The sequence below is a fragment of the Anolis carolinensis genome, chromosome 1, assembly GCF_035594765.1.
Source record: "Anolis carolinensis isolate JA03-04 chromosome 1, rAnoCar3.1.pri, whole genome shotgun sequence".
Classification (NCBI taxonomy): domain Eukaryota; kingdom Metazoa; phylum Chordata; class Lepidosauria; order Squamata; family Dactyloidae; genus Anolis; species Anolis carolinensis.
The window spans coordinates 59,452,032-59,477,178 of record NC_085841.1 but is presented as its reverse complement, the minus strand read 5'-3'; the positions used below and the strand labels follow the sequence as shown (position 1 = coordinate 59,477,178).

The 25,147-nt window shown below is 35.0% G+C and overlaps 1 protein-coding gene across 15 annotated transcripts in view; it reads left to right on the top strand.

Moving 5' to 3' along the window:
• The window catches only part of ryr2 (ryanodine receptor 2), a 394,137-nt gene that overhangs the window by 336,945 nt on the left and 32,045 nt on the right, over window positions 1-25,147 (top strand). For 9 of the 15 annotated variants that reach the window (XM_062975204.1, XM_062975188.1, XM_062975184.1 and 6 more), the window contains 14 exons: window positions 3,320-3,419; window positions 3,802-3,881; window positions 4,669-4,745; window positions 6,645-6,718; window positions 7,963-7,980; window positions 12,951-13,031; window positions 13,878-13,966; window positions 15,066-15,194; window positions 17,101-17,205; window positions 18,490-18,571; window positions 19,105-20,408; window positions 21,534-21,601; window positions 23,099-23,246; window positions 23,913-23,999. In XM_062975204.1, the coding sequence (XP_062831274.1) occupies window positions 3,320-3,419; window positions 3,802-3,881; window positions 4,669-4,745; window positions 6,645-6,718; window positions 7,963-7,980; window positions 12,951-13,031; window positions 13,878-13,966; window positions 15,066-15,194; window positions 17,101-17,205; window positions 18,490-18,571; window positions 19,105-20,408; window positions 21,534-21,601; window positions 23,099-23,246; window positions 23,913-23,999 (2,442 nt within the window). Of the gene's footprint in view, window positions 1-3,319; window positions 3,420-3,801; window positions 3,882-4,668; window positions 4,746-6,644; window positions 6,719-7,962; window positions 7,981-8,192; window positions 8,221-12,950; window positions 13,032-13,877; window positions 13,967-15,065; window positions 15,195-17,100; window positions 17,206-18,489; window positions 18,572-19,104; window positions 20,409-21,533; window positions 21,602-23,098; window positions 23,247-23,912; window positions 24,000-25,147 lie in introns of those variants that run through there. The other 6 variants (XM_062975218.1, XM_062975201.1, XM_062975195.1 and 3 more) reach the window with 2 other exon arrangements.

The following is a 25,147-nucleotide window of genomic DNA, read 5'->3' as shown; positions in this document are numbered from 1 at the left end:
TCTCATGTTCAAACATATTGAAGTGCTACGGTTTATAGAGAATACTACTTTTTTGTGAGTAACCATGGTTTTTGTGAAGAAAACAGGTTTATTACACAGGAAGAAGTTTTCTGTACAGAAAATTGCACATAAAATAGGGTGGATGGGTGTATTAAAATACGTTTTCCTTGGGAGACTATTTTTTCAACACTTTGAAACTATCAGAAGAAACATTTTCAAAATTATCACTGAATTATTATTCTTCCTATCAGAGTTTCTCAACTGTTGAAAAACCCATTGTTCAATCAAGGAATGAATAATTATTAATTTAGTAATCTCCAGATTTGTACTGCAGATGTGCTCCTGCACCAGTTTCCAGAACATGTCATGTCATTATACAAAGACTCTATTTTGTCTGAAATTAACCTGTATCTTATATTTCTGCAATAGTTCAATTAAAGCACATTCTTAAAGTATACAAGTTTTAATGAAAAAAAAAATGCAGTACTATATATACTTCCAACACAGGCAGATGTTTCTGTATTTTTGTTATCCCTTCTTGATTTAAATATGGTTTATGCAAATTAGTATCACATTATAATATATCAAAATTGTATAATTTATACACTCAGTGACTTAGTTCTTCATGGTTTGTAGTCAATTCAATATACTTTAAGAAAATAAATAAAATAAAATAAAAATAAATAAATATTCAGTTGCTCTTTGCTTATATTCAAGCAGATAATTTTTTTTGGAGAGCATTTGGATTGTATTTCTTTTCTTGCAGCTTTAACTACAAGATTCTGTTTCTTAGTTAAAAAAGAATTCCCTGGTACACAATTTCCCTTAATTTTACACATAACTTTAACTCCAAACCAATGAGGCTGTAAGGAGAATGTCATCATAATAGTTTATGAAAAATTGTATTTAGAAATAAAATAGTAGACATAGATTAATAAAACCTGAAGTGAATGGAGAGAAAAGATTGTTGGGTCTAAAAAAATGAAATGCCAAAACTTTTTTGGGGAAAAAGTCAGTATTTAAAAATTGTTCAAGAGACAAAGTGCTATTGTCACGGCTTCAGTGAAACTGTGTTGTAATTCTGTTTTGAGTGTATATGTTTCTTTTTAATTTCTTTCCTCCCCAAAAGAGGTTTAAACAAGAAGGCAACCTTTTTGAATTATTTTGACAGTAATATAATGCAATGCTGCCATATATATGCTTTTCCTCAATACCTAGTTTATCTAGACCAGGAGTTCTCAAACTCTGCTCCATGGATCCCTTGGGGCACCACAGGTGATAGTTCTGCATGGCAGAAGGGGGTTGGACTGGATGGCCTCTGGGGTTTCTGCTATTATTATTATTATTACAAAGGCTGAATGGCCATCTTTTGGGGGTGCTTTAATTGTTCTTTCCTGCATGGCAGAAGAAAGTTGGACTGGATGGTTTCAGAGATTTTCACTGAAATAGATTTATGTTGGTTAAAATGGTTATTTGTTTAAAATATTGTATAGTCCTTTCCCTCCCTTCCTCCCTCCCCCCTCTCCTCCCTCCCTCCCTCTCCCTCTCCCTCTCCCTCTCCCTCTCCCTCTCCCTCTCCCTCTCCCTCTCCCTCTCTCTCTCTTCTTTCTTTCTTTCTTTCTTTCTTTCTTTCTTTCTTTCTTTCTTTCTTTCTTTCCTCTGTGTGAATTAGTTCACAGAAACCCTCTCCATCCATCTGCCACTGACCCAGTCAATGCCTGATATACACACACACACACACACACACACACACATATACATACATACATATACACACACATTATAAATAATATAATATGTAATATATAATATTATATAAACATTTATTGTGGCTCCACAAGAAACTTTTGCTTCAAAAAGGGCTCTGCCACTGAAAAAGTTTGAGAACCCCTGATCTAGACTCTTTATGTCACTTTTGAATATTAAATTATGGAAATTCTAATTAATAATGTCATAGAAGAACATGCTCAGTTCAGCTGAGTGTGAATTGAGTGAAAAAGGGGAAAAGAAAATCTCCTTTAGCTTTGATAATAATTGTCTTGTAAGAATAAAATACTTGTGGCCTAATTTATTTGGAAATGAAGTCTATTGTATTTAATAGAGATTATTTCTGGGTAAGTATTATAGAACCTTTTCGAAGGGTATCTCCTCTTTTATTCCAATAATATTGTTTTAATTATTTATTTCCTTAGGTTTTCATTGTTTAAACCTCTTGCATTTTCTTCTGTCTACTTTACTTTCATTGGATTGTTTATGGCAGCAAAATTGTCTATCTGGCTATCTCTGCTGCAACTGCTTTTAGGTCATACCTAATTTGGTCACTGTATTTTTGAATGTTGTATTACTCGTCAGTGCTGTGCCCCAGTGACTTGGATCGTTGGATGGATCTTTTCTGTAATGGAACTCTGTGCAACTCTTAGACTTCTACTATAAATTCTTAGTTTTTTGAGTTTGTTGTTTATTGTGTTGAAGCTAAAACACAAACTAGGACAAGATGTAATTTCTTCCTATTTGGGATTCTTTCCAGATCTTCTTCAGCTGTAGCTTGAAAAATACAGAGCTACAGTTTAGTATTCATTTGTAATGAAATATTATCAGGATATTTTATTTTATTTATATCCCATATTTCTCCTGATATGTGCCATGAGTCAAAACTATGTGCATGAATTAGAAATTAGTAGTGAAAAAGTTAAAATACAATTAGATAAGATACCTAATAAAATAACAATATTTTAAGATTACATTATTTTTTAAAACTTGCGACAAGCCAATCTCCCAGCAAAATTCCTTTCTTTCCCACTCTATTTGTTTACAATTAATATGGTGAACAATACGATGAAAATAACTTAGTGTATCTTAAGTATGTATTTAATAAGCTTATTTTTTTATGTGGCATGTTATTAAGTAGTTTTTGAATATATTATACTTTGTACAATAATGTAAAATTCCAGCTCCCATTTTAAGAGCTCTGGGATAGTCATTAAATAATTCCTACACTATATAGTGTGTTTAATGAAATGTGAAAATAGTTGCATGAAACTGGACATTTAAGACACAGAGACTTTGAAATCAAGCAGTTTAAATTCTGTGCTATTTTATTTTCCCAAAATAATTCCATACAGAAAATCACCTGGCAAAATCGTTGCAAAATGGAGTTAGGAAGGTCTAGCTGGAGATCTGGATAACAGCCAAGCAATAGTATAATATTCTGTATATTTTTTATAACTTAAGTTGCAAGAGAGCCCATACATGTGGAAAATATACAAAGAACTGATATTTATAAATGGCTTTTACTTAAATTATTGGGATTTGTCTCCAGGAAAAAGAAATGGAAAAACAAAAACTTTTGTACCAGCAAGCAAGATTGCATGATCGAGGAGCTGCCGAGATGGTCCTTCAGACAATTAGTGCTAGTAAAGGTAAAGACTATTAAATGTACATTCTTTTGCATTTTTCACATTTGCCAGCAAGGGTTTTCTTTAAATCACAGATGACAGTTTTAGACAGGGCACTATTTTGTTGGCATTTTTATGTTTAGAGAAAGATACATATTTATTTACCTCCAGCAATCATGAGATAGTTTTCCGCTGAACTGATTTTCATAGTCAAAGAAATGTGCAAATATTAGTGTCACATGGGGATTACATAGGAATGTAAATCTTCATTAATTTTATTCTTTTAAGCAAGAATGAATAATGCTATAACTTTTCTCCTTGTGTGGTAATTGTGTGTGTGGGTTGTTTAACATGTTTTCTTCATATCTTTTTAAAAATTATGACCACATATATGTTTGCTTTCCAGGTGAGATGGGACCAATGGTTGCAGCTACACTAAAACTTGGGATTGCCATATTGAATGGAGGAAATTCTACTGTTCAACAGGTAATATTGTTTGCATCTTAAATCTATTTCATATACAAACAATCCTGTATCTATTGAAATAGTGCCATTGGAGTGGGGAAAGTGTAGTTCATTGGGTATATGCTGTTTCCATAATCCTTTGAGCCCCAACTATCCTCAAAACACCCTCTAGGACAGTTGAGGAGATGGGATGGAGGTGAAAAGAGATTTTGCCACATATTTGGGCTCTCCGGGACGTTTTTAAAAAGGAAAGTATAGAGAAAGTGCCAGCTCCTGTGATTAGTTAAGCACTTGAACATTTTAGGTGCTACTTTGTGGATTCTTTAATAATTGACAGATCTCTTAAGAACTTGCGTGAACTTTGAAAGGACCTTAGATCCTCAGGTCTTTTTAGTTGGGGTGCGCTGAGTGTAAAACATGATGTTACTTTTTGAGCCAGAAAGGCTGAGCTCTTTTGGGAAGAACTTAGAAAAGTTACTTTTGGTGGAGGCTACAACCCCAGGAAGTTATGCTGGCTAGGGGATTTTGTGAATTAAAATAAAAATCAATCATTTATCAAGTTCTGATTTTGAATGTCAGACATTTCCTCGCCATGTTCACTCAAACATCTTACATATTTTAATCTTTCTGTATCAAGCTTCTGTTTTTAGATGTTGTTGCCTTTTTATTTCGCTTTACTGTTTTTAGTATTTGCCAATTGACCTTGCAGTCCTTGGGGCTACAATTCAATTTAAATGTCTAAAATGAATAAATAAAAGTAAATCATATTTCTTTACAATTTTTCAGATTTTGTTTATTTTTCCTTTAGAAAATGCTTGACTACCTCAAAGACAAAAAGGATGTAGGATTCTTTCAGAGCCTTGCTGGTCTTATGCAGTCTTGTAGGTAGGATAACTAATGTTATATTATTTAAGTACATGTATTATCATATCAGCATTCTTCTAATAGCAAGTTTAAAGCCAAAATAAAAGACAAAACTATAAGCCCCGGTTAACCATCCGGCTGCAGCTCTTTGAACTAGCTGAAGTTTCCGAACACTGTATAGATCACCGCTCTCTTTAGTGCCATAGTTGATGGGCAAAAGGTTTTAGAGAAAAGAAAATAAATGTCAAAAGGTGCCATTTTCCACCATCCTGACTCCCAAGATAGTAATTCGTGTTGACAAAGGGTGACAAAGACAAGGACAAACAGACTGAGGGCTCATACAGACAGGGCTTTAAACACGGGAGTTCCCATTTAAAAAGAGGGTGGTGATTACACAACATCAGCACTAAATGTCCACTGATTTGGACAAACTGGAAGAAATTGTGGACCGGGCTGTGGCGCAGGCTGGAAAGCAAGCCAGCTGCAACAAATCACTCTGACCAAGAGGTCATGAGTTCGAGACCAGCCCGTGCCTGCGTCTTGTCTCTGTCTCTGTTCTATGTTATGGCATTGAATGTTTGCCTTTATGTGTGCAATGTGATTTGCCTGAGTCCCCTTCGGGGTGAGAAGGGCGGAATATAAATGCTATAAATAAATATATAAATAAATAAATGTCTATGTCTGTGTGACCCTGCAAGCCAAAAAAATATGTTTTTCCTTCTGTCCTCCTGTGGAGACTGCTCTAGCTGATGTCCTTCCCTTTTAAAAAGCCCGAAACAGTTGATCAGCTGATTGGGCTGTCAAACAAACGCATAGCTGATTGAAAGGAAGCACTATTGGATAACTATAGAACTCTCTGAAACTCATTATTTAACACTGTAAACACTGTAAACAAAGCTTTAATAATTATTATAGGGCTGTGCAAATAAATAGTTTTTGGATCATGGTTCCTTAAAGCTGTTACTACTCTAGAGAAGACAGGAGTCGTGTGTGTGCAGTTCTCTCCCCATAGGAGGCAGTTTTCCAGGGAATTTTAAGGGGGCTTCCCAGGGAAGGAAGAGGGATCAACCTAGAGGTATCCTTCCCTGGCTTCCTTTAAAAAGCCCTCATTTCCATCTTGATTTGGAGGCAGAGAGGAGAGCGAAGTGGAGGCAAAGGGGAGGGGGAAAGGCATTCTAAGCTGCTAATGCTTTGAGCGGCAGCCAGGCACCAGTTCTCCTTTCCGCCTCCAAATCAAGAGAGAAGGGAGGGCTTTTTAAAAGAAAGCCAGGGCAGGATACTTCCAAGTTGATGCCTCTTCCTTCCCTGGGAACCCCCCTTAAAATGCCTTGGTAAACTGCCTCCAGTTTCCACTAGAGCAGTAACAGCTTTAACGAACCACACTTACACTCCAAAATATTTTTTCATTCCCTCTGTTATGCGCTGATCCATATATGCGCACATGCAAATATGCTTGTATTTATTATGTGTGCATAATCGTATATTGTTATATTAGCACATAACTGTGTCTGCCCTCCATTTTATCCTGAGACACAGAAGGTTTGTGAGGATGGTGAGGGGAAAAAGCCCGAGACTGGCAGGTCTGTCTGGGGACCTGCTCTGAGGTCCCAGGTTTTTTGCCCCTCTTTTTAATCCCGTGTTTTGGTGTTGTCTGGAAGCACCCTGAGACATAGCTTTATCCTAGAGCTAGAACTATATTGAACTCCATGGTTTCATGTTGATGTGGCATTGGGGGCTGTAAAGTGGTGGTTGGAGTGTGGAGGAATGGGTGTGTTGTTTTTGTGATGTGTGCTTGGGAAAACATTTAATTTCATTGTACAATGTACAATGACAATAACGTTACTCTATTCTATTCTATGTAATATAAGAGAATACTGATCTCATAGAAGCATAATTGTGACTTGCTATTTTTAATTTTAGTGTACTTGACCTGAATGCTTTTGAACGGCAGAACAAAGCAGAAGGCCTTGGCATGGTTACAGAAGAAGGATCAGGTATTATCTTCATAACGAAAAAGACTTGTAATATTCTGCGGTATATACACTTTTAAAAAAAAGTCATATTCAAATGTATTCATTGAAGGGCGACAGTAATTTGTAAATACCCATCATGAATTGGAAAATTATTAATCTTGAACATATGGCCATTTAATTATCTTGAAACAAACAAACAAACAAAAATATCTGAAGTAATATTTCAATATTTTAAAAATGTATATATAAAAATATGAAATAACACAGAAGGACAACCTCTTCAGGATTTTTTTGGCTGAGTGTTTTAAGTTTTTTGAAAAATGCTTTCATTTAAAATATACATGTCTGAAATTTTGATTTTGAACCAGATTACCTCTTCTAGCTTTCATCAGCTCAGTATTCCTTTTCATTTGCTGCCTTTTTGTTTGGTCAGTAATTGTTTCTTCCTATTATCACTGGAATATTTTCTCTATGATTATTTATGTTACCAAGCTCCCATTCTTTCTCTGTTTTCATACTGGCAATTTTTTCCATAATCTGCTCCAAGTAATCTTTTTCATATTTTTATTCTTGAAAAATAAGAGGGGAAATTAGGCTTTTTTATTGTTGTATTTGGGAATTCCCCACGTTTGTTATTGCATGTGTTAATATGTAGCTTGCCTGCAATCATTCTGTCTGATATATCTTTGATTATTCAAGTTTTTGTCAAGCTGAAAACACATTAACTTGACTGAAAACCTTTACAGTTTCTTCTGTGTAATTATCTTTTTCATCAAATATGCTGCATTTCTCGATGTGGCATTCAAATTTATCTTTACTCATTTGAGTAAATCAGCTCAGATGAGTAAATTTTGGTGTTCAGGTTATAGAATCAATGAAAATTATTCTCCAGAATGCATAGATATTGGGGACATAATTTATTTTCATATATATTCGCTGTAATTATTCCCTTAGGTTTTCTTTTCAATACGTTCATATATTTTTTCTTTTAAAACTCTGCATATGTTACTTCGATGGAAGACGCATGTATGTATAAACAAGTGGCATGAATGACTTATCTGATGTTGGGATATTTTTATGCTTCTTCATCAGAAGCCTTTTTAGTTTTTTTTCTTCATGATTTTGAAATTTGGCATTCATAGAAAAATTAATTGCCAAAAGCAATGCTACATATATTTTAAATCTGCTGAAACAAATTCTCACTTTTGTTCTTTTTCCCCATTTTCTTTTCTTTGAAATAAATGTCCTGTGTTTCCCTTCCTCAGTCATCACTCATGAGCGTGGTAATTATTATACACAAATTGCCTTTCTTTTTCCTGTTGTTAGCTTTGTGTCAGCACTGTACAGCTCCTGAACACCATGTAGTTTGTTTTTGTTCTCAGAATTTTAAAGAGTGGGCGCTTTTTTATTTTCATTATTATTATAGTTGTATTCTCCAAAGATTCCATTTGTATGCCAACTTTCCCCACATCTTTGTTTTTCCTCCCTTTCTCAGGATTTGCACAGTAACTGGCACACTAGATGTAAGAGCAGCAAGCCTTTTTGGTTTTTCTTTTTCTTTTTTGGCTTCATTTGGTGATTTTTTTTCTTAGTGGGCCAAGTACTTGTGATGGTTGGATGTAAATAAAACGTGTGCTTATGATATTAAAATTTCACCATGTGCTGTAGTCTTCCTGTAGCATTTATGTTGTGTATTTAATGTGGCTTTATGGCTGCATTGGTTTGTGCAATCATAGGAAATCAGTGGAGGATCCAGATTGGGTTTGAGGATGAAATAGAGGGGATATTTAAAGATGGAAACCACCTTTTTATTGTAAAAGCAAATAAAATTAATGCATGCTTACAAGGCTGATAACGTTGCTGATTATGTTCCTGATTCTAATGTGTAACACTGAATCACAATATTAAAAATTATATAATTTAGTAGAAAGAGATTATAATAAACAATACTATACTCAAAAAATATTATTAAAAAGAAAAATTAAATTCCAAGCATGGTTTTATCTAAATCAATATTGACAGATAATTTCATCACCCCAATTGCTTTTCCATGATTATTTGTTTTGATAAATGTAGTTTCATATTCAAATGATTCACCAGCAAAAGTTAAAAAGACAGTATTTGTGAATAATACACTCATAATTATTCAGTAAAACTATGTGCATAGGAAATACTTATATTAAGAAAGGAGAAGACTTTTGTCTATTTTGCCATAATGCAGATGAATTTATGTCTGAGTGAGCTTCCTTGTTTTATTGGGGAGAAAGCTAGGACCTTATCACATAGGGATATACTCCATTTATATCAGTATGCATCCCGTATTCTTTTAGGACTGGATGCACACTGTATGCAGACAGGATGCATTTTCTCCCCATCATGCTCAATTTTTACAATTCTTACTATTTTAAAATACTGTGCTTTGACTCATCACACCAAGGAAGGCTGAATTCTCCCAATCCATTCAAATGCTTCTGTACGTCGCTTTAAAAAAATCCATAATTTTGCGCAGTGGTGTAAATTGGAACACTTGAAATACCAGTCGCAAGAGATTTTAACTGACATGTATATTGATTTTCCAATCACACATAAAAACAGCACCTCAACAGTGTATAAAATCATAGTAAATAAAATGATTATTTGAATCCCATATACAATTCCAGCATTTCTGCAGTGTTTGCAGATGGATTCCTATGGATTACTAACAGAATAGGGCAAATGTCATGTTATAGAGCCCATTCAGAATTATATTCAAAGAAGTCTCAGAAACAGAGTATATCCTAATGTTATAAAGTTCCCTAGGGATGCATATGAAGTGAATAGAGAGAGCCACTGAAACAGACATCCTTGGTTGTCATTGGGTGTTATTGATCACCAGCTTTCAAAATAAAGCAGCATTGCATACTTATAATTAGGGATCAAAATGGAATGGAAGCAATTCCTCTTACACAGCCAAAATTTAAATATGCAATTCGAGTATTATTGCCAGGCTGAATACTACAACAAACTACTAAAGTTCTGAAGATCCAGAACGTATATTGTTTTTCAAATAACTAAGCTGTAGGAAATTGTGAATTTCTAATGTAATGTAGTAAGGTATAAAATACACTATTCATTTACTGAAAAGTGTATGCATTGATTATTTAAGATTATGTTATTTTGCTGTAGAAAACACTTTTAGAGAAGTTTTGGAAATCTTACTGTTGTAATAGGACGCAATGCAGAAATATCATTGGACAAAATATAACACAGAGGATCGCTATGATTAAAACTTTTATTGCCAGTTCTTTCCTTTATACTCTCCTTCTTCCCCACAATATTTGTCCCAATCGTTTATCACTATGATTAATGTCATGGTTGATTTTGTTTAATACTGGACCCCCCACTGGTAAAATATTGTTGATTCTTTACCAGATCTGTATCTAATCTGTCTTCGTGATGTAATCAATGTTGCATTCCCTTTGTTATGTTTTACTTGCTGTCGTTATCACTGGGGGAAAAGGTTCAAAACCAAAGGCATATACATCACTTTATGTTACCTTGTGTTAATTTTCACATTTTTACAATCTATACAGATATTCCCATAGTCATTATAAGCTTGAAAGTGCATTTTCTCTCTCCTTTTAGTTTCATTATATAGTTAAAAGATAACCATGTTTAAGACATGTTGTTTTTATTATCTTTCTGATGTCTTGTTACTTTTGATATAACGTTTGGTATTACTTTTTATATAACTCCTGATATCGTGATTAAGTTAAAGATGGCTTCATATATAAGCCCAAATTCAGTGCCACTTTGGAGGTTGCTATGGAACATTTTAAAAGGACAGAATCATAGAACTGGGGGGACTGCAAGGACCATTTATTTTAACCCGCCGTCATACAGAAAAACACAACTAGTGCTTTTCCAAAGACTTTCCAAGCCGTATATGCTTTCTTTTCCCTCTGCATAATTCTTCCCCGATCCATGAACACAAGCTCTGGAGAACTTCCTAGCCTTCTAGACCTAGGATCCTTAAATGAGCAGCTCTCTGCACTTTATTTTGCTGGAATCTGCTGATTTGCTAATGGAAGTCTATAATTGGGCACTGCCTTGACTTGATAGCCAACCAAAAAGGCATTCAGTTTTGTTTTTATGAGAGATACGGATATGTACATTGTTCTACCAGGTACTGTTTAACAGATAGGGTAGCTGCTTGGGTTAAGTGAAGTGTATGTTTGTTTACCACAGAAGTGTAATCTGTAAGGATATGATGAAGGCCAATATAGTTTTAAAGACTGGAATTTTAAAACTGTAAGAGTGCAATTTTATCACTAATACGTCTTTTCTCATCTTATGGTATATGAAATCTGTTAGCTTGTGTATATATCAGTCTATATGTTTATAATTATTAACAACAAGAAATGTTTAATCAAGAATATGGAGAGATAACCAACTGTCATGTAAGCACTTTCAAGAGAGTACAACATACGCCATTTTTGCTTTCTGTCTGACATTTCTTGGGTTCAGTTACATCTCAGACTCAGATTTTTCATGAAACCATATATATACGTAAGAGTTCCATTCAAATGCAGCATGGATACTGGCAATATTCTAGATTTATTTAATTCACAGACAACAGTTAATTCTTTGGTGTGTAACTGTTCTTCCAAATGTCCAATGCATAACATCCAAAATTAGTTTTAAAGGCTTCTGGCTTAGACTGCCTCTTTTCTTTTATGTTATTGTCAAATCTGTTCTTTTATTATCATATATAAGTAAGTATGTATAGCCATCCATGTGTTGTGGAACTAAAGATCCTATCTGCCTTCATGTTGACTAGAAATAATGGGAGTTGGTTAGAAATAATGGGAATAGAAGGCCAATATTTAGACAGAGGCTCTGCATACCTTTTTAAAATAAATCCCCCCTGATAGGAATGAAAACTTGAACCCCCAGATTAAGGTTTAAAAACTTGAAAGTCAGTCACCCAAAAGATGGAAGTATTGCTGGTCTGTGAGATATTAATTTATCAGGGTGATCATATTTCTAAGGACCACCATTCTTTGTAAAGGATCTAATTGTATGTATCATCTAGTTACAATAACTCCAGTGACATAAATTATATGTATACAAACAGGATAATTTATCAACTATGAAAGTTCCTGGGATAAACATTGAGAGTTAGGCTTTGCTCACCTGTGCTGTGATACCTTAACTAATGTGAGGAATTTCTCTGCGTACCTAAAAAGGTCTTCTAGTTCAAAACATAGCCACCAAACAACTCATAGAGACAAATGATTTCCAACATACTTGCATATGCTTGTGTCTTCAAGTCACCTGCTGAATTTCATAGGCTTTTCTTAGATAATGAATACTCAGAGGTGGTTTGCCATCGCCTTCTGCTAAAATAGAGACTACAGTATTCCTTGGTGGTCTCCTTAGATTCCCAGATCAAATAGGATCCTTGATGGCATTTGGTCCTGCTTAAGATTTTTCCAGGACATGAGAAAGAGTTTCATTTGCTTCTGATCAGTTTCTGAATACAATTTAAATGGCAGATGCTTAATTTTAAAGCTTTATGTGGCTTGAGGCCAGGTTATATGAGGGAATAATCTTCTAAACTGATACCCAAGACTTTCATCTTGTGCCCACTGATGTCTGTGAACTGAAGATTTTCCATAATTTTGAATCACTTGTAGCCTATGCTAGCATCTTTTAAGTGCAGGGCAAAATGCTTTTCCTGACCCCCCCCCTAAACTTCTGATGTATTTTTATGCATGTTATAGTTGTTTTCAGCACTACATTTTTGTAGTTTGTTAGTTATAATAAACCACACTGGAAATTTTGAATAAAATTGTGGCATGAAAATATTATAATATAAATTAAAAGTAGTACAACCCCCCATTTGGATTTCTTATTGGCATTGCTATTCCAGAAGTTCCTTTTAAGCATCCTTGAAACACAAAGAAAGTTAAATTCCAACTATTATACATTCACTAATGCAAATTTCAGATGGAGGAAACTTTAAAAATATTGCCAAGCCCATGCTTCCACATTTTAGGGAGTGATACACATTTTACCTTTTTTTTTCTTATGGTGAACAAATATAACTATATTCAAGTGTGTATACCATATATTTTATTGTGAACAGATGCTGTAGAGTGTCTTACATCCATGCAGCCATTTAAAAAAAAAGCATAAACCAGTGGTATATATCAAGTGGAGTTATTTGGCAACCTTTCATAATGTTTACTGATCCCTGGCTTTCCCACAGGAGAGAAAGTGATGCAGGATGATGAATTTACTTGTGACCTCTTCCGGTTCCTCCAGTTACTCTGCGAAGGGCATAACTCAGGTCTGTTAATAGAATGCCAGTTCACTAATTTAATGTTGAGTAACTAGTTATAAAAGTGTATTGTAAAAGGCTTATTTTTTTTCAAATTGTAAGACAAATAAACCGACCATGAAGACCAGTAGTTGTACAAATTAGAAATATTGACCTTTCTCACACTTAAAAAGCTTTGGAAAGAATCAACGAAGTGACATTTTTGAAGGTATACTATGTAAAAGGGCAAATAGTATGTATAGTGATGATGAAATGAAGCACTGTTTCTTTTTCTTATTTGGCAAATTACCCTTTTTCAAGTAGTTCTTAGTACATGATACTATTTCTGATGATATAAATACGCTTCTCTGAATGAAGTGCACACATCGAAGAAAATTGGATGTATTTACCATGTGAAAACCTATCTTCTGCCTCTTGTAGCAAAAAAAAAATCCTGAACATAAATGTCAAGAACTAAAGATATATAAAGGAAGCTCCTAAATTATGAACAAGATATGCTCTGTAGGTTTGTTCTTAAGTTGCATTTACACTTCAGTTGAGACACTTTTCCCCCATGATAACTCTTTCAGAAGTGAATTTCCCTTCCTAGGGGTAGATTTATCTCACTTCCTTTTGTCTCATCCCTGTTCTTAACTATGAGTTGTTTGTAAGTCAGATGTTTGTAGCTTGGGGATTGCCTGCATATCATGTATATTTAATTATGTAGCAAAATTTTTGAAAAGGGGAAATAGAGATTAACAAGTTTTCATGTTCTTCAGAGAACATACATTGTACAACACTGGCAGTTTTCAAGAAATGTAAATTTGTATGTGGTATTAATGTAGTTGCATTTTGTCCCCCCCCCCCCCCCCCAAGATTTTCAGAATTACTTGCGGACTCAGACTGGTAACAATACAACTGTCAATATTATCATATCAACTGTGGATTATTTATTGAGAGTTCAGGTAAAATCATGCATTTGAACTATAACAGCAATTGTAAAAAAAAGTGTCGTATCTTTGTTTATTTAATATAAAAATAGTTTAAAGCTGATAGCTCAGTGATGGGCCACATTCAGAAACTCAGAAGGTGCTTTGGACTTTCTTTGGGGCCACTCCCTGATTCCCTTTAAAAGAATTTCTTTTTGGGGGGCAACCCAATGCCCATTCAATGTTACTTAGAGAGCTTGTGAGCAATTTTCTCATGTTTTATTTGTCCAACTCATGTTAAGCCCAGATGAAGCCTTTTTAAAGCAGGAAGTGACTAACAAGTCGTGATCACTTTCTTTTTTAAAAGACATTTCTTGGTTCCAAAGCACAACTGTGGGGGTATGGAAATAATTTCCTATCTCCACTAAGGAGTTTGGGATTTTCCCCTCCCAAAAAAACCCTTTGTTTTTTAAAGTGTGTGTGTGTGCATACTGGAACATGGGTTCACAAAAGAAATCACATGCCACCCATTAGCTGCACTTTCCACAGTCTTGTGTTAGTTGGTAGGTTGTGGAATATGATAATATTTTCTCCACCACTGTAGTATTTTTATATGTGATAGATAAAAGAGGCCCAATTCTTCTCTAACTTTCTCAAACCTTTAAGAATTACTGAGTCCTAATTATCTGTAAGCAGGAAATAGTCAGACTACAAAATAAAGAAGACAATGTTGTTTAATTATCCTAAGCAAACTGATGGCATCTTTTGCCATTTTTCCAAGCTTAAGAAAATCTTAAGAGAGATTATTTGACTTTCCCAGGAATTAGACATAAGCACTGGCCCTTCGCCAATGCATCTTATGTTCATGCCACTCTTCCCCTCATTTGTGCAGTCTCAATTTTTCTCATGTGTACCAGGTTGGGAAAGGAAGGAAAAGTTTGTATTCAAGGTTTCCGTTTGCTCTGAATGTATTTGGAATTTCTTGTAGCTTCCATTACTGACAGAAATTTGGGGAATTTTAATTCTGAATGATGTTAATCTATTCCATAATTTTGAATTTAGTTTTCTTTTTTAATATGCCAAATGAAAATGTACATAATTTGCTTTGTTGTGCATTTGTTTCCCCTGTGTCTAGGAATCAATTAGTGATTTCTATTGGTATTATTCTGGAAAGGATGTTATTGATGAACAAGGACAACGTAATTTCTCTAAAGCAATTCAAGTTGCAAAACAGGTCTTCAATACTCTTACAGAATATATTCAGGTAAACTAAGGGATTGTTTAGGAAAAATATAATGACTGATTTGAACATGAGAATGGGTATCTGACATGGAGTCATTTCCCCCTAACACATCATTAACCTCTGACGCAAGTTAACATTTGTCAACATATTCAACACAACACATACAGAATAGCCTTCCTCATGCAGACCTATTCACATATACCAGTGGTTCTCAATCTGGGGTCCCCAGATGTTTTTGGCCTTCAACTCCCAGAAATCCTAACAGCTGGTAAACTGGGTGGGATTTCTGGGAGTTATAGGCCAAAACATCTGGGGAACCCAGGTTGAGAACCACTGACATATATTCAACAGGAGCAGGTTTAGATCAACTGTGCCCTCATCTTCACATTCTTGATTGATAAGGGCAGGAGGCTAATACAATGATTGTATATGTTTGAAGGTTCTGACCAATGCAAGGAGATCATGAGTCAGAATGACTGAGCAGGTCTAGTCTTACCATTGAGTGATATGAGGCAAATATCTCAGCAAATTCTGGAAGGTGCCAGCACCAGCATTGTAGTTATGCCTCTCAATCCCCTTCCCAGCCCTGTTTTTTGGTTGCCTTTAAGTAAAATAAATATGACTGCAAGAACTGTTACCTGTAAGGTGAGGTGGGGTATTATTCCATTTGTTCTTTATCTCAAGGAACAAAATTTTATGGGCCAATTCTCCATTGGACAAAAGCAGGTGGGCACAAGGACCTATACCTTAATTCTATTCACCTCTATATGCTGGTCCACCTTGTAGACCAGAAGGTTAGCACCTCTATTTCAGATTAAGAATTGTTTATACTCTATTGTATTATGTTATCACGAATATATTCAAGGCTGTTTAAGTTAAACAGCTATTTTTAATGGCATACATTTTTAAAAAAAATCATGTTCTAAAATAACGCTATATAACATGATTTTTGGGAAAAGTTTATTAAACTGCAAAAAACTTGGTTTTTGATGGACACCCTGCAGCACATTTTGCTATAGTTTTCAATGAATATCTCATAGAGCTTCAGCCAGTTCGACATAGTTTGTAGCAGTCACAAAAATGAAGTTTCTGGATTATAACAACTACTTTCAAAGTAAGTACTGCACAATTAAACAGAAAATAACACTTTCAAACCAGGAACATACTTTTTTTCAAATTTTATTACATAGTGTAATTAGCAGTTTTGTTAATTTAGAATCCTAAAATGTTGTAATGTTTCTTGTAGAACATTCAGGAAGAAACAATGTTAAAGTGAGTTTCTGAGTGGTATTCCATGATTTAAATATTTAGTCATGCCAGTTTAATGCAATATTTTCCCATGTCCAGGTAGAAACAATGTTCTCTAGCATACAGTACATTCTCAGTTCATTTAATCCTATCCTATCCTATCTGATTTATCGTCGATTAACTCCTTTGGGCTTCATGCTAATCTACCATTTGTCAAAATATATGATCCTGTGCTTTTCTTTCCCATTTTTGGCCGAATAGTTCATTTAAATGAGCAAGCTATTCTGAATATACAGAACATGTATATATGGAATTATCCTACTGATATTAATGGAAAGCATTCAGTCATAGACACTTTGTGAGATCCTGCAACACACTCAGCAAGTGAATCATGAGTATTAATCATTTTCCTTAGTTAGAGCTTGGTAATGTTAATCTTTTGGACTGTGGATCTTGTATTTTTTCACACAGAAATACACTGGGAGATACAATAAAAATAACTTCACTCAAGTATCTTTGTCAGTCAGTGAAAGTTCATTCTTTTATAAGCTTTTAAAAGCCATCCTATCACATTAGTCAACTACCAATAGAGATAATTAATGCTAGATTCATATTTTAATGTATTGTCCTGATTTTATGACATATTAATCCTATGCCTCCTTTTCCTTGGTTTTTACAGGGACCGTGCACAGGGAACCAGCAGAGTCTTGCACATAGCAGACTATGGGATGCAGTGGTTGGGTTTCTTCATGTATTTGCCCATATGCAGATGAAGCTCTCTCAGGTACAGAATGATTTTATTTAAATGAGGTTACTCCTATTTTAACAAGTATATCATTACTGCTTCTTCAATTAATTTCTTGCAAGAATGCCGAAACAAAACTAACCCTGTATAAATTAACATAACATATCTGTTGAACCTACAAAATGGGAAACTGCAATATGTCAATTAAATAGTCAATAGAGAATCAGAAAATTAAGCAGCATCTACATGAGGAAAGTAAGGTTTGCATCAGTTGTGGTGCCAAGCCCATTTTCGGAAAGTGTGCCAGTAGCTCTCCCTAGTTTTCCCTGGTAATCACCCATCCAAGTATTAATCAGGGCTTGGCTCTTTTTAACTTTCAGAATCAGGTAAGATCAGGTGTGTTCTGGATTCCTTGGTAGTACAGTAATTCAAATTGTTATAGTTTGTGATGTTCTGTATTATCCAGCGCAGTCTGCCTTTTAGTATACAATGTTTTTGTAATCAGTGTTTTCAATACATTGTGATGTTTTGGTGCTAAATTCATAAATACAGTAATTACTACGTAACACTACAGTGTACTGAACTGCTTTTTCTGTCAATTTGTTGTAAAACATGATGTTTTGGTGCTTAATTTGTAAAATCATAACATAATTTGACATTTAATAGGCTTTTCCTTAATCCCTCCTTATTATCCAACATTTTCGCTTATCCATCGTTCTGCCAGCCCATTTATGTTGGATAAGCGAGACTCTGCTGTAATAGGGCAATTAGAGTGCAGGTAAAATGTTTAAAAGTTGCAATAAAAGAACAGTTTTTAGGAAGGGCAATAAGATCCAGTATTCGCAGCTGTGCAGAAAAACAATAATTCCAAAATGACATTAAAGTTTTGATTTAGCATTTAGTGTATTTCAGATATAATACCCTGTGTTCTTCAACTCTTTGTATTGCTTGAGGTATTGTAACACTAATTAACATTGTTTAAATTCATGCTGTTCTTTTACCAAACACACAAGCATGTGGTTATGGATCTGACATTTATCTATTTTATTTTGCTGTTTTTCTCCAATAGTGGCTTGCAGTACCAGTTGAGGATTGCAGTGTGGCGTTCTTTACATAAGCTTAGATCTAAAGAATCACAGACTGGATGTCATACTCACTTGCCTCTTTCTATTGAGATTTTTTGTTCTCAAGGATTTTGGTAGCTTTCAAAATAGTAGGCATTAGAAGCCATTAAAGTTAATAGAAACCAAATATAAATCAGATATTCTTTTGATAGCCAATATGGATGACAATTGTGATAAATAGTGTATTTTATGTTGACAGGATTCTAGCCAAATTGAATTACTAAAAGAATTAATGGATCTTCAGAAGGATATGGTGGTCATGCTGCTATCAATGTTAGAAGGTAATTTCAAATTCTTATTAAACTTAGATTGATAATAACCATTTATTGACTTGATTCTTTCAAACTGAAAGGGGATATGAAAATTTCTGAATGGAAATAACTTTCAAACAATCAGTCCTACAAAAGAAGAATGAGTTAAATTCTGCCAGCTGAAATCCTAATAACACTCAACTCCTTGTGTATAATGAAAACTGTGTATTGCATGGCTGTTTGGAACTTGGGTGTGGGGAGTGAGGAAAACACTGGTTCTCTGGCTTTACTTATCACACTTGGCCTGTTGGCATGGCCAGTTCTGGTTTTGAGGTTTCCTACCCCTGTCATCAGTGAAATCAGGATATAATTCAGTCATATAGTTGTCTAATTACTGCCTATGAGATTGTGTACATATATCTAAATGTTGTGAAATTTTGTGTTGCTCTTCTGTAGTACTTGCCATAGCTTACATACCATATCTGTTTATTCCTTAATTCATTAATGATATATAGATATATATAGATATATGTTTTAAATGATCAATTTATTTTTCTGCGTAGGCAATGTTGTGAATGGAACAATCGGCAAGCAGATGGTTGACATGCTAGTGGAATCTTCCAATAATGTTGAAATGATTTTAAAGTTTTTTGATATGTTCCTGAAACTGAAGGATTTAACTTTCTCTGATGCATTTAAAGAATATGATCCTGATGGTAAAGGTATTATTTCCAAAAGAGATTTCCAGAAAGCAATGGAGAGCCATAAGCACTACACTCAGTCTGAAACAGAATTTCTGCTCTCTTGTGCTGAAACAGATGAGAATGAGACTCTAGATTATGAAGAATTTGTGAAACGGTTTCACGAGCCAGCCAAAGATATTGGCTTCAATGTTGCTGTTCTCCTGACAAACCTGTCAGAGCACATGCCTCATGATACTCGATTACAGACCTTCCTTGAACTGGCTGATAGTGTTCTGAACTATTTTCAACCATTCTTAGGGCGCATAGAAATAATGGGCAGTGCAAAGCGCATTGAAAGAGTATACTTTGAAATAAGCGAATCAAGTAGGACACAGTGGGAAAAGCCTCAAGTCAAAGAATCGAAGAGACAGTTTATCTTTGATGTAGTTAATGAAGGTGGAGAAAAGGAAAAAATGGAACTTTTTGTTAATTTCTGTGAAGATACCATCTTTGAAATGCAATTGGCCGCTCAGATCTCAGAATCAGATTTGAATGAGAGGTCAGTAAATAAAGAAGAGAATGAGAATGAGAAGCCTGAGGATCAGGACCCAAGGATGGGCTTTTTCTCTGTTGTGACTATCAAATCTGCTTTGATAGCTCTCAGGTATAACTTAATGACTCTCATGAAAATGCTGAGCATGAAAAGCATAAAGAAGCAGATGAAGAAAATGAAAAAAATGACAATGAAAGACATGATAATGGCTTTATTTTCTTCTTACTGGAGCATTTTAATGGGCTTAATGCATTTTATATCAAGTGTCTTCCGAGGCTTCTTTCAAATCATATGCAGTTTGCTCCTTGGAGGAAGTCTGGTTGAAGGGGCTAAGAAAATCAAAGTGGCTGAACTTTTAGCTAATATGCCTGACCCCACTCAGGATGAAGTTCGTGGCGAAGGGGATGAAGTGGAAAGGAAGCCAACAGAAGCTGCATTGCCTGCAGAAGATCTAACAGATCTCAAAGCCTTATCAGAAGATAGTGACCTCCTCTCAGACATATTTGGCTTGGATTTAAAAAGAGAGGGAGGGCAGTATAAACTAATTCCTCACAATCCAAATGCAGGCCTGAGTGATTTGTTGAGCAGTCCTTCCCCACTTCCCTTACCTGAAGAGAAAGAGAAAATACAGGTACCTGTTATAAAATTTTATTCTATTAAAACTCTGTCTGTCTGTCTATTATCATCTACCTGTGTACTTTGTCTTTGTTCATCCCATTAAACCAACCATAAAAGCATTTCTACCTTTAAGGTTTAAAGTTCTTTGTTCTGTTTAAAATTGATTTTAAATTTATAATAAAAGTATTCATGTATAAGTCTAGAAATTTAAGACAAAAATTAACCTGTAATGATCAACTTATCCAAGGAACAATGCAAGTATTGCATTGTAACAATTAGCAAAAGAAATTAAAACCATCCAGTGTACAATCATTTCACCACTATACTCAAGCACAATGATTTCACAACTATACTCAGAAAAGGGGATGGTTCCTTTTAAAAATAAAAGTTAAGGTACCATTATCTCCTCTTAGTAGACTGGCAAAGGCCCTTTTTGAATGTCTGGATCAGAAAATAGCAGTTACAGCAGCCAAGGCAACTGGTCCCCTCTTTATGGAATGACCCTTGATAAATCTATGGGTCATATCAACAGCCATAATCTTGGTTCCAAATCTGCCCTTAACTTATATATTGGATAAAATACAGGCAGTCCCTGATTTACAAACATCTAACTTACAAATGAATCAGAGTTACAAACGGGGGTGAGACAACAGGAAGTGAAAGAAATCTACTACCAGGAAGAGAAATTCACTCCTAAAAGAAAATTGGGAAAAGGTGTCTCAGCTGAAGTTTTATCACTAATCTTTCTTTCCACAATAAGCCAAAATTTTCAAAATTCTGTGATCACAGGGACAGAAAATAAGGTGAAATCTTCTAAACAAGGGCATAGACAGCAAAATGAACACCACATGGATGTTAACCCTTCCCTATGCTATCTAAAGGTAAAATTTGGCTGGAGTTACTCTTAAAATGTACCTGCTCCAACTTACATACAAATTCAATTTAAGAACAAACCTACAGAACCTATCTTGTTTGTAACTTGGGGACTGCCTGTATACACAAATATATATGGTACTCTGTACAAAAGAAACCAACCACTTTCTACTAATCAGTGTAATAAGAGAGAATAGGAATAATGAGTTTTAAAACATTTTGTTACTGTTTTCCACCTTTTTGGACATGCCTTTATTCATTCAAGGAGCAGAAGGTGAATGAAGATGAAAAACATGAGAGAGAAGAAATGAAATTTGAACATGAAAAAGGAGAGTATGTATCAAAACCTTATCAAATATACCATCTTATTTAGGAGTGAAATCAGTAGATTTTCATTTCAAATTTGTGTTATAGGATTGCAGTTTATCCCAGAACCTATATTTGCATATGTATTCTTACCTTAAAATTTATTACATGTGTTATATTGTACACAATATTATACAGTGATTTCTTTAGCAGTCATTATTATAAGCAACCTTACTCCTCTGTAGTGATGAATATAATGTTTCTTCTGTAATATTCTTTTCCTTTGTGACACACTTAGAGTCTATCTACATAGGCCACATACGCTGAATTGTGCCAGAAATTTCTCCTGAACATCCAGACAATATTCAAGGAGTTCCAGCCCTTTAAAACTGCATACCTGATTTTCCCCATGTTAGCAGAAATCAGGAAATCTAGATCTCCAGAGCAGCCTCACACTTCAAGCTTGGTGTGAATAGCTGAGCCAGTTATAGACTGGCCCAGCTGCTCATAAGGGCCAGTCTATCTATAGGTGATCACTTGTAGCAGAGTATGGTTGTCTTCCAAGGTTAGAGTCTTGGTGGTGGGGCCGTGACTGTAGAAACCTATTTTGGATATGCATAGTCTTTCACAATGAGGATATAGATTTCCAGATAGAAGGCAGTCACAACAAGGGTTTGTTTGACATGTCTCCCTCTTGGCAGATTTCTCCCATTTGCCTTATATTCATATCTCTTCAAAATGCATAGCACCATATGTAACAGCTGACTTCCAGTTAGAATGCTCAAGTTCCAGTTCTCAGTGTTTATTCCACATATTTTTAGGTTAGCTTTAATCCTATCAATTTTTTTGTTGTTGTTCACTGATATTCCATTCTTGAGCTGAGAATAAAATAGCTGCTTTGGGAGACAGCAGTTGGGCATTTTGACAATGTGGCCACTCCAACGAAGTTGATGCTCGAGAATCATCACTTCAATGCTGATGGTCTTTGTTTCTTCAAGAAATAAGGGTCAGTACCACCATCTCATTTCCCTTGCACTTCACAGCATGAGGGAAAGAGATGGCACTTACCATTTGTGTGTTTGTCCAGAGAGCTTCTGACCAGTGCCAGGTGCCTTTGACAATGTCAAAAGGTAAAGGTGACCATGTGGCCAGGCCAAACTAGGTTCAGCCCACCTGGACCAACAGGAGTCCATCTCTGCCACTGTAACAAATGCTTCGGATTGGCCCTGGATTTAGATGCCCAGGTAGATGGGGCCCTTAGTGATGTATTTTCTTCTCACTGGCAAAATCATGATTACACTGTTGAATATTATGTGTTTCTGTATTGTCTTTTCTATATATTGCATACCTTATTTTGTTCTAGTGATAATTTCACAGATATAAGTATCTGAATAAGAAACCTATATTTTGGAATTTCTCATGAAACTTGTGGCTGTAACGGCTTGTTTAGTTTCCTAATGAAATAATAAATTCATTATTAGAGGGTTACTTACAGTATTGTTTGGGGTAATCTTGGGTTTTCAGAGGAGAAGATGGAGAAAAGGAAGATAAAGCAAAAGAAGAGAAAGAAAAACAGAAGCAAAAACAGCGTCACAAACATAGGCATGGTGAAGCAGAAACACAAGAATCAGCCTTCTGGAAGAAAATTATTGCGTATCAACAGAAGCTTCTTGTAATGTCTCTCTTTTAAGTGGAATTTGTAATCTGCAAATGAATATATCACATGTATAATGTAGGTTGGGTAAGGAGTATTTACCCACCAGCAGGAGCATTTTCTGAGCTGATCAACTTGCAGCTGTGGGGAATAATTTTTATGGATTTCTTTCTTGCCCTTAAACCCTCAATATCATCTCCCATACTGTTCTGGAGAGGTCATATCCTTCCAGAATATATGTTATTGGAGATATAGGAGGAAGGGAATCGCAAAAAAGTTAATTTTAGGATTAAAATTATTTTAATTGTTTTAATTATTTTAATTATTTTATTACTAGTTTGTGGTTTTTATTGTTTTGCTTTTATCTTGTTGTAGCCTTATCTTAAATATATTATTCTGTATTATCTAGGTGCAGAAAGGTAGCATAATCATGTAATAATTATGTAATAATTGAAAATAAAAATATTGTCTTCCTCTTCCTCTGATCTATAAACATGCAAACATGACTGGGAACAGAAATTAACAAATAAATACTTCAAACTAAAATCAGTATTTAAAAATGATTTGTCATAAGGTCATAAAACACTGTTACAACTTTAACATCAACTTTTTTTATAATAGATTAGCCAAGTTAATTTTTTCAGACACAAGTAATTAGTCTTTTCTCTGTGTTTTTTTTTTTAGAATTATTTTGCTCGGAATTTCTACAATATGAGGATGCTGGCTTTGTTTGTTGCATTTGCCATTAACTTCATTCTACTATTCTACAAGGTAAGACATCCAAGTTCTACATCTTCAGATACTAAGATGTAAATTGACATAGGATTGAAGTATTGTGTGGTTTTTAACATTTTAATAATTTACAAAGTTTTTTTTCCCTACTTGAAGATAGGGACAATATTTGCCCTCCTCCAGCCTGCTGGAAGTTATGTTCTCCAAGAATTGTCAAAGATTATTGCCAGTGGTTCTAAAATGACTTATTTCTTTTATTTATTTAGGCGATTTCTATCCTAAGGGCCCAAGGGAGCTAACAGCATTAATAAAATAAAACAATACAAACATTAAAAACAATACACAATAAGACCAAATGTTCTATAGTGCTGAAGCACGTTAAAACCTGTATAATAAAATAAAACTATACAATCCTAAAATCAAGGGTTCCTAGAAGCCATCTGGGTGTCAACATCTAATTACAATAGATCCAATCAGCTGAAAGCTTTCTTGAAAAAGAATGTTTTAAGACTTTTTTTTGAAGTCTAACAAGGTATGGGTGGATCTGATCTCCCCCAATTAAAGGTGCAGCTCCAGAAAAGAAACCTTCCCTCAAAAGCTTGAGATGAAGATTTATTTATTTTGTGTCAAAAGCATTGCATAAATAAGTATAAAACTGATAAAATAGAGGGAGCACAAGTGACTAAATAATTAGGTGAAGATTGGAAGAGGCTATTTTTGACACCAGAATCTCCTTGCTAGATCTAAGAAATCTCCCAGGAATGTAATGGGGACATGCTGTCTCAGGTAGTTTGGACCGAGGTCATGTAGAGAGCTTTAAAGGTCAAAACCAGCACCTTGAATTGAACCTGGAAACTGATGGGCAGTCAGTGGAGCTGTTTCAGCAGTGGAATAGTGTGATCTCTTATATCTGCTCTTGTTAACAGCCTGGCTGCCATTCTCTGAATGAATTGAGTTTCTAAACCGTGTTCAAGGGCAGCCCCATGTAGAGTGTGTTACAGTAGTCCAATCAGTCACCAAAGCGTGTACCACAGTGGCCAGGTCTGATTTCTCCAGAAACGGGCACAGTTGATGCACAAATTTTAATTGTGCAAAGGCGCTCCTAGTTCCCTTCGCCACCTGGGCTTCTAGATTTAAGGAGGAGTGCTGAATCACCCCCAAACTGAAGACTTTGTAACCCCATCTAG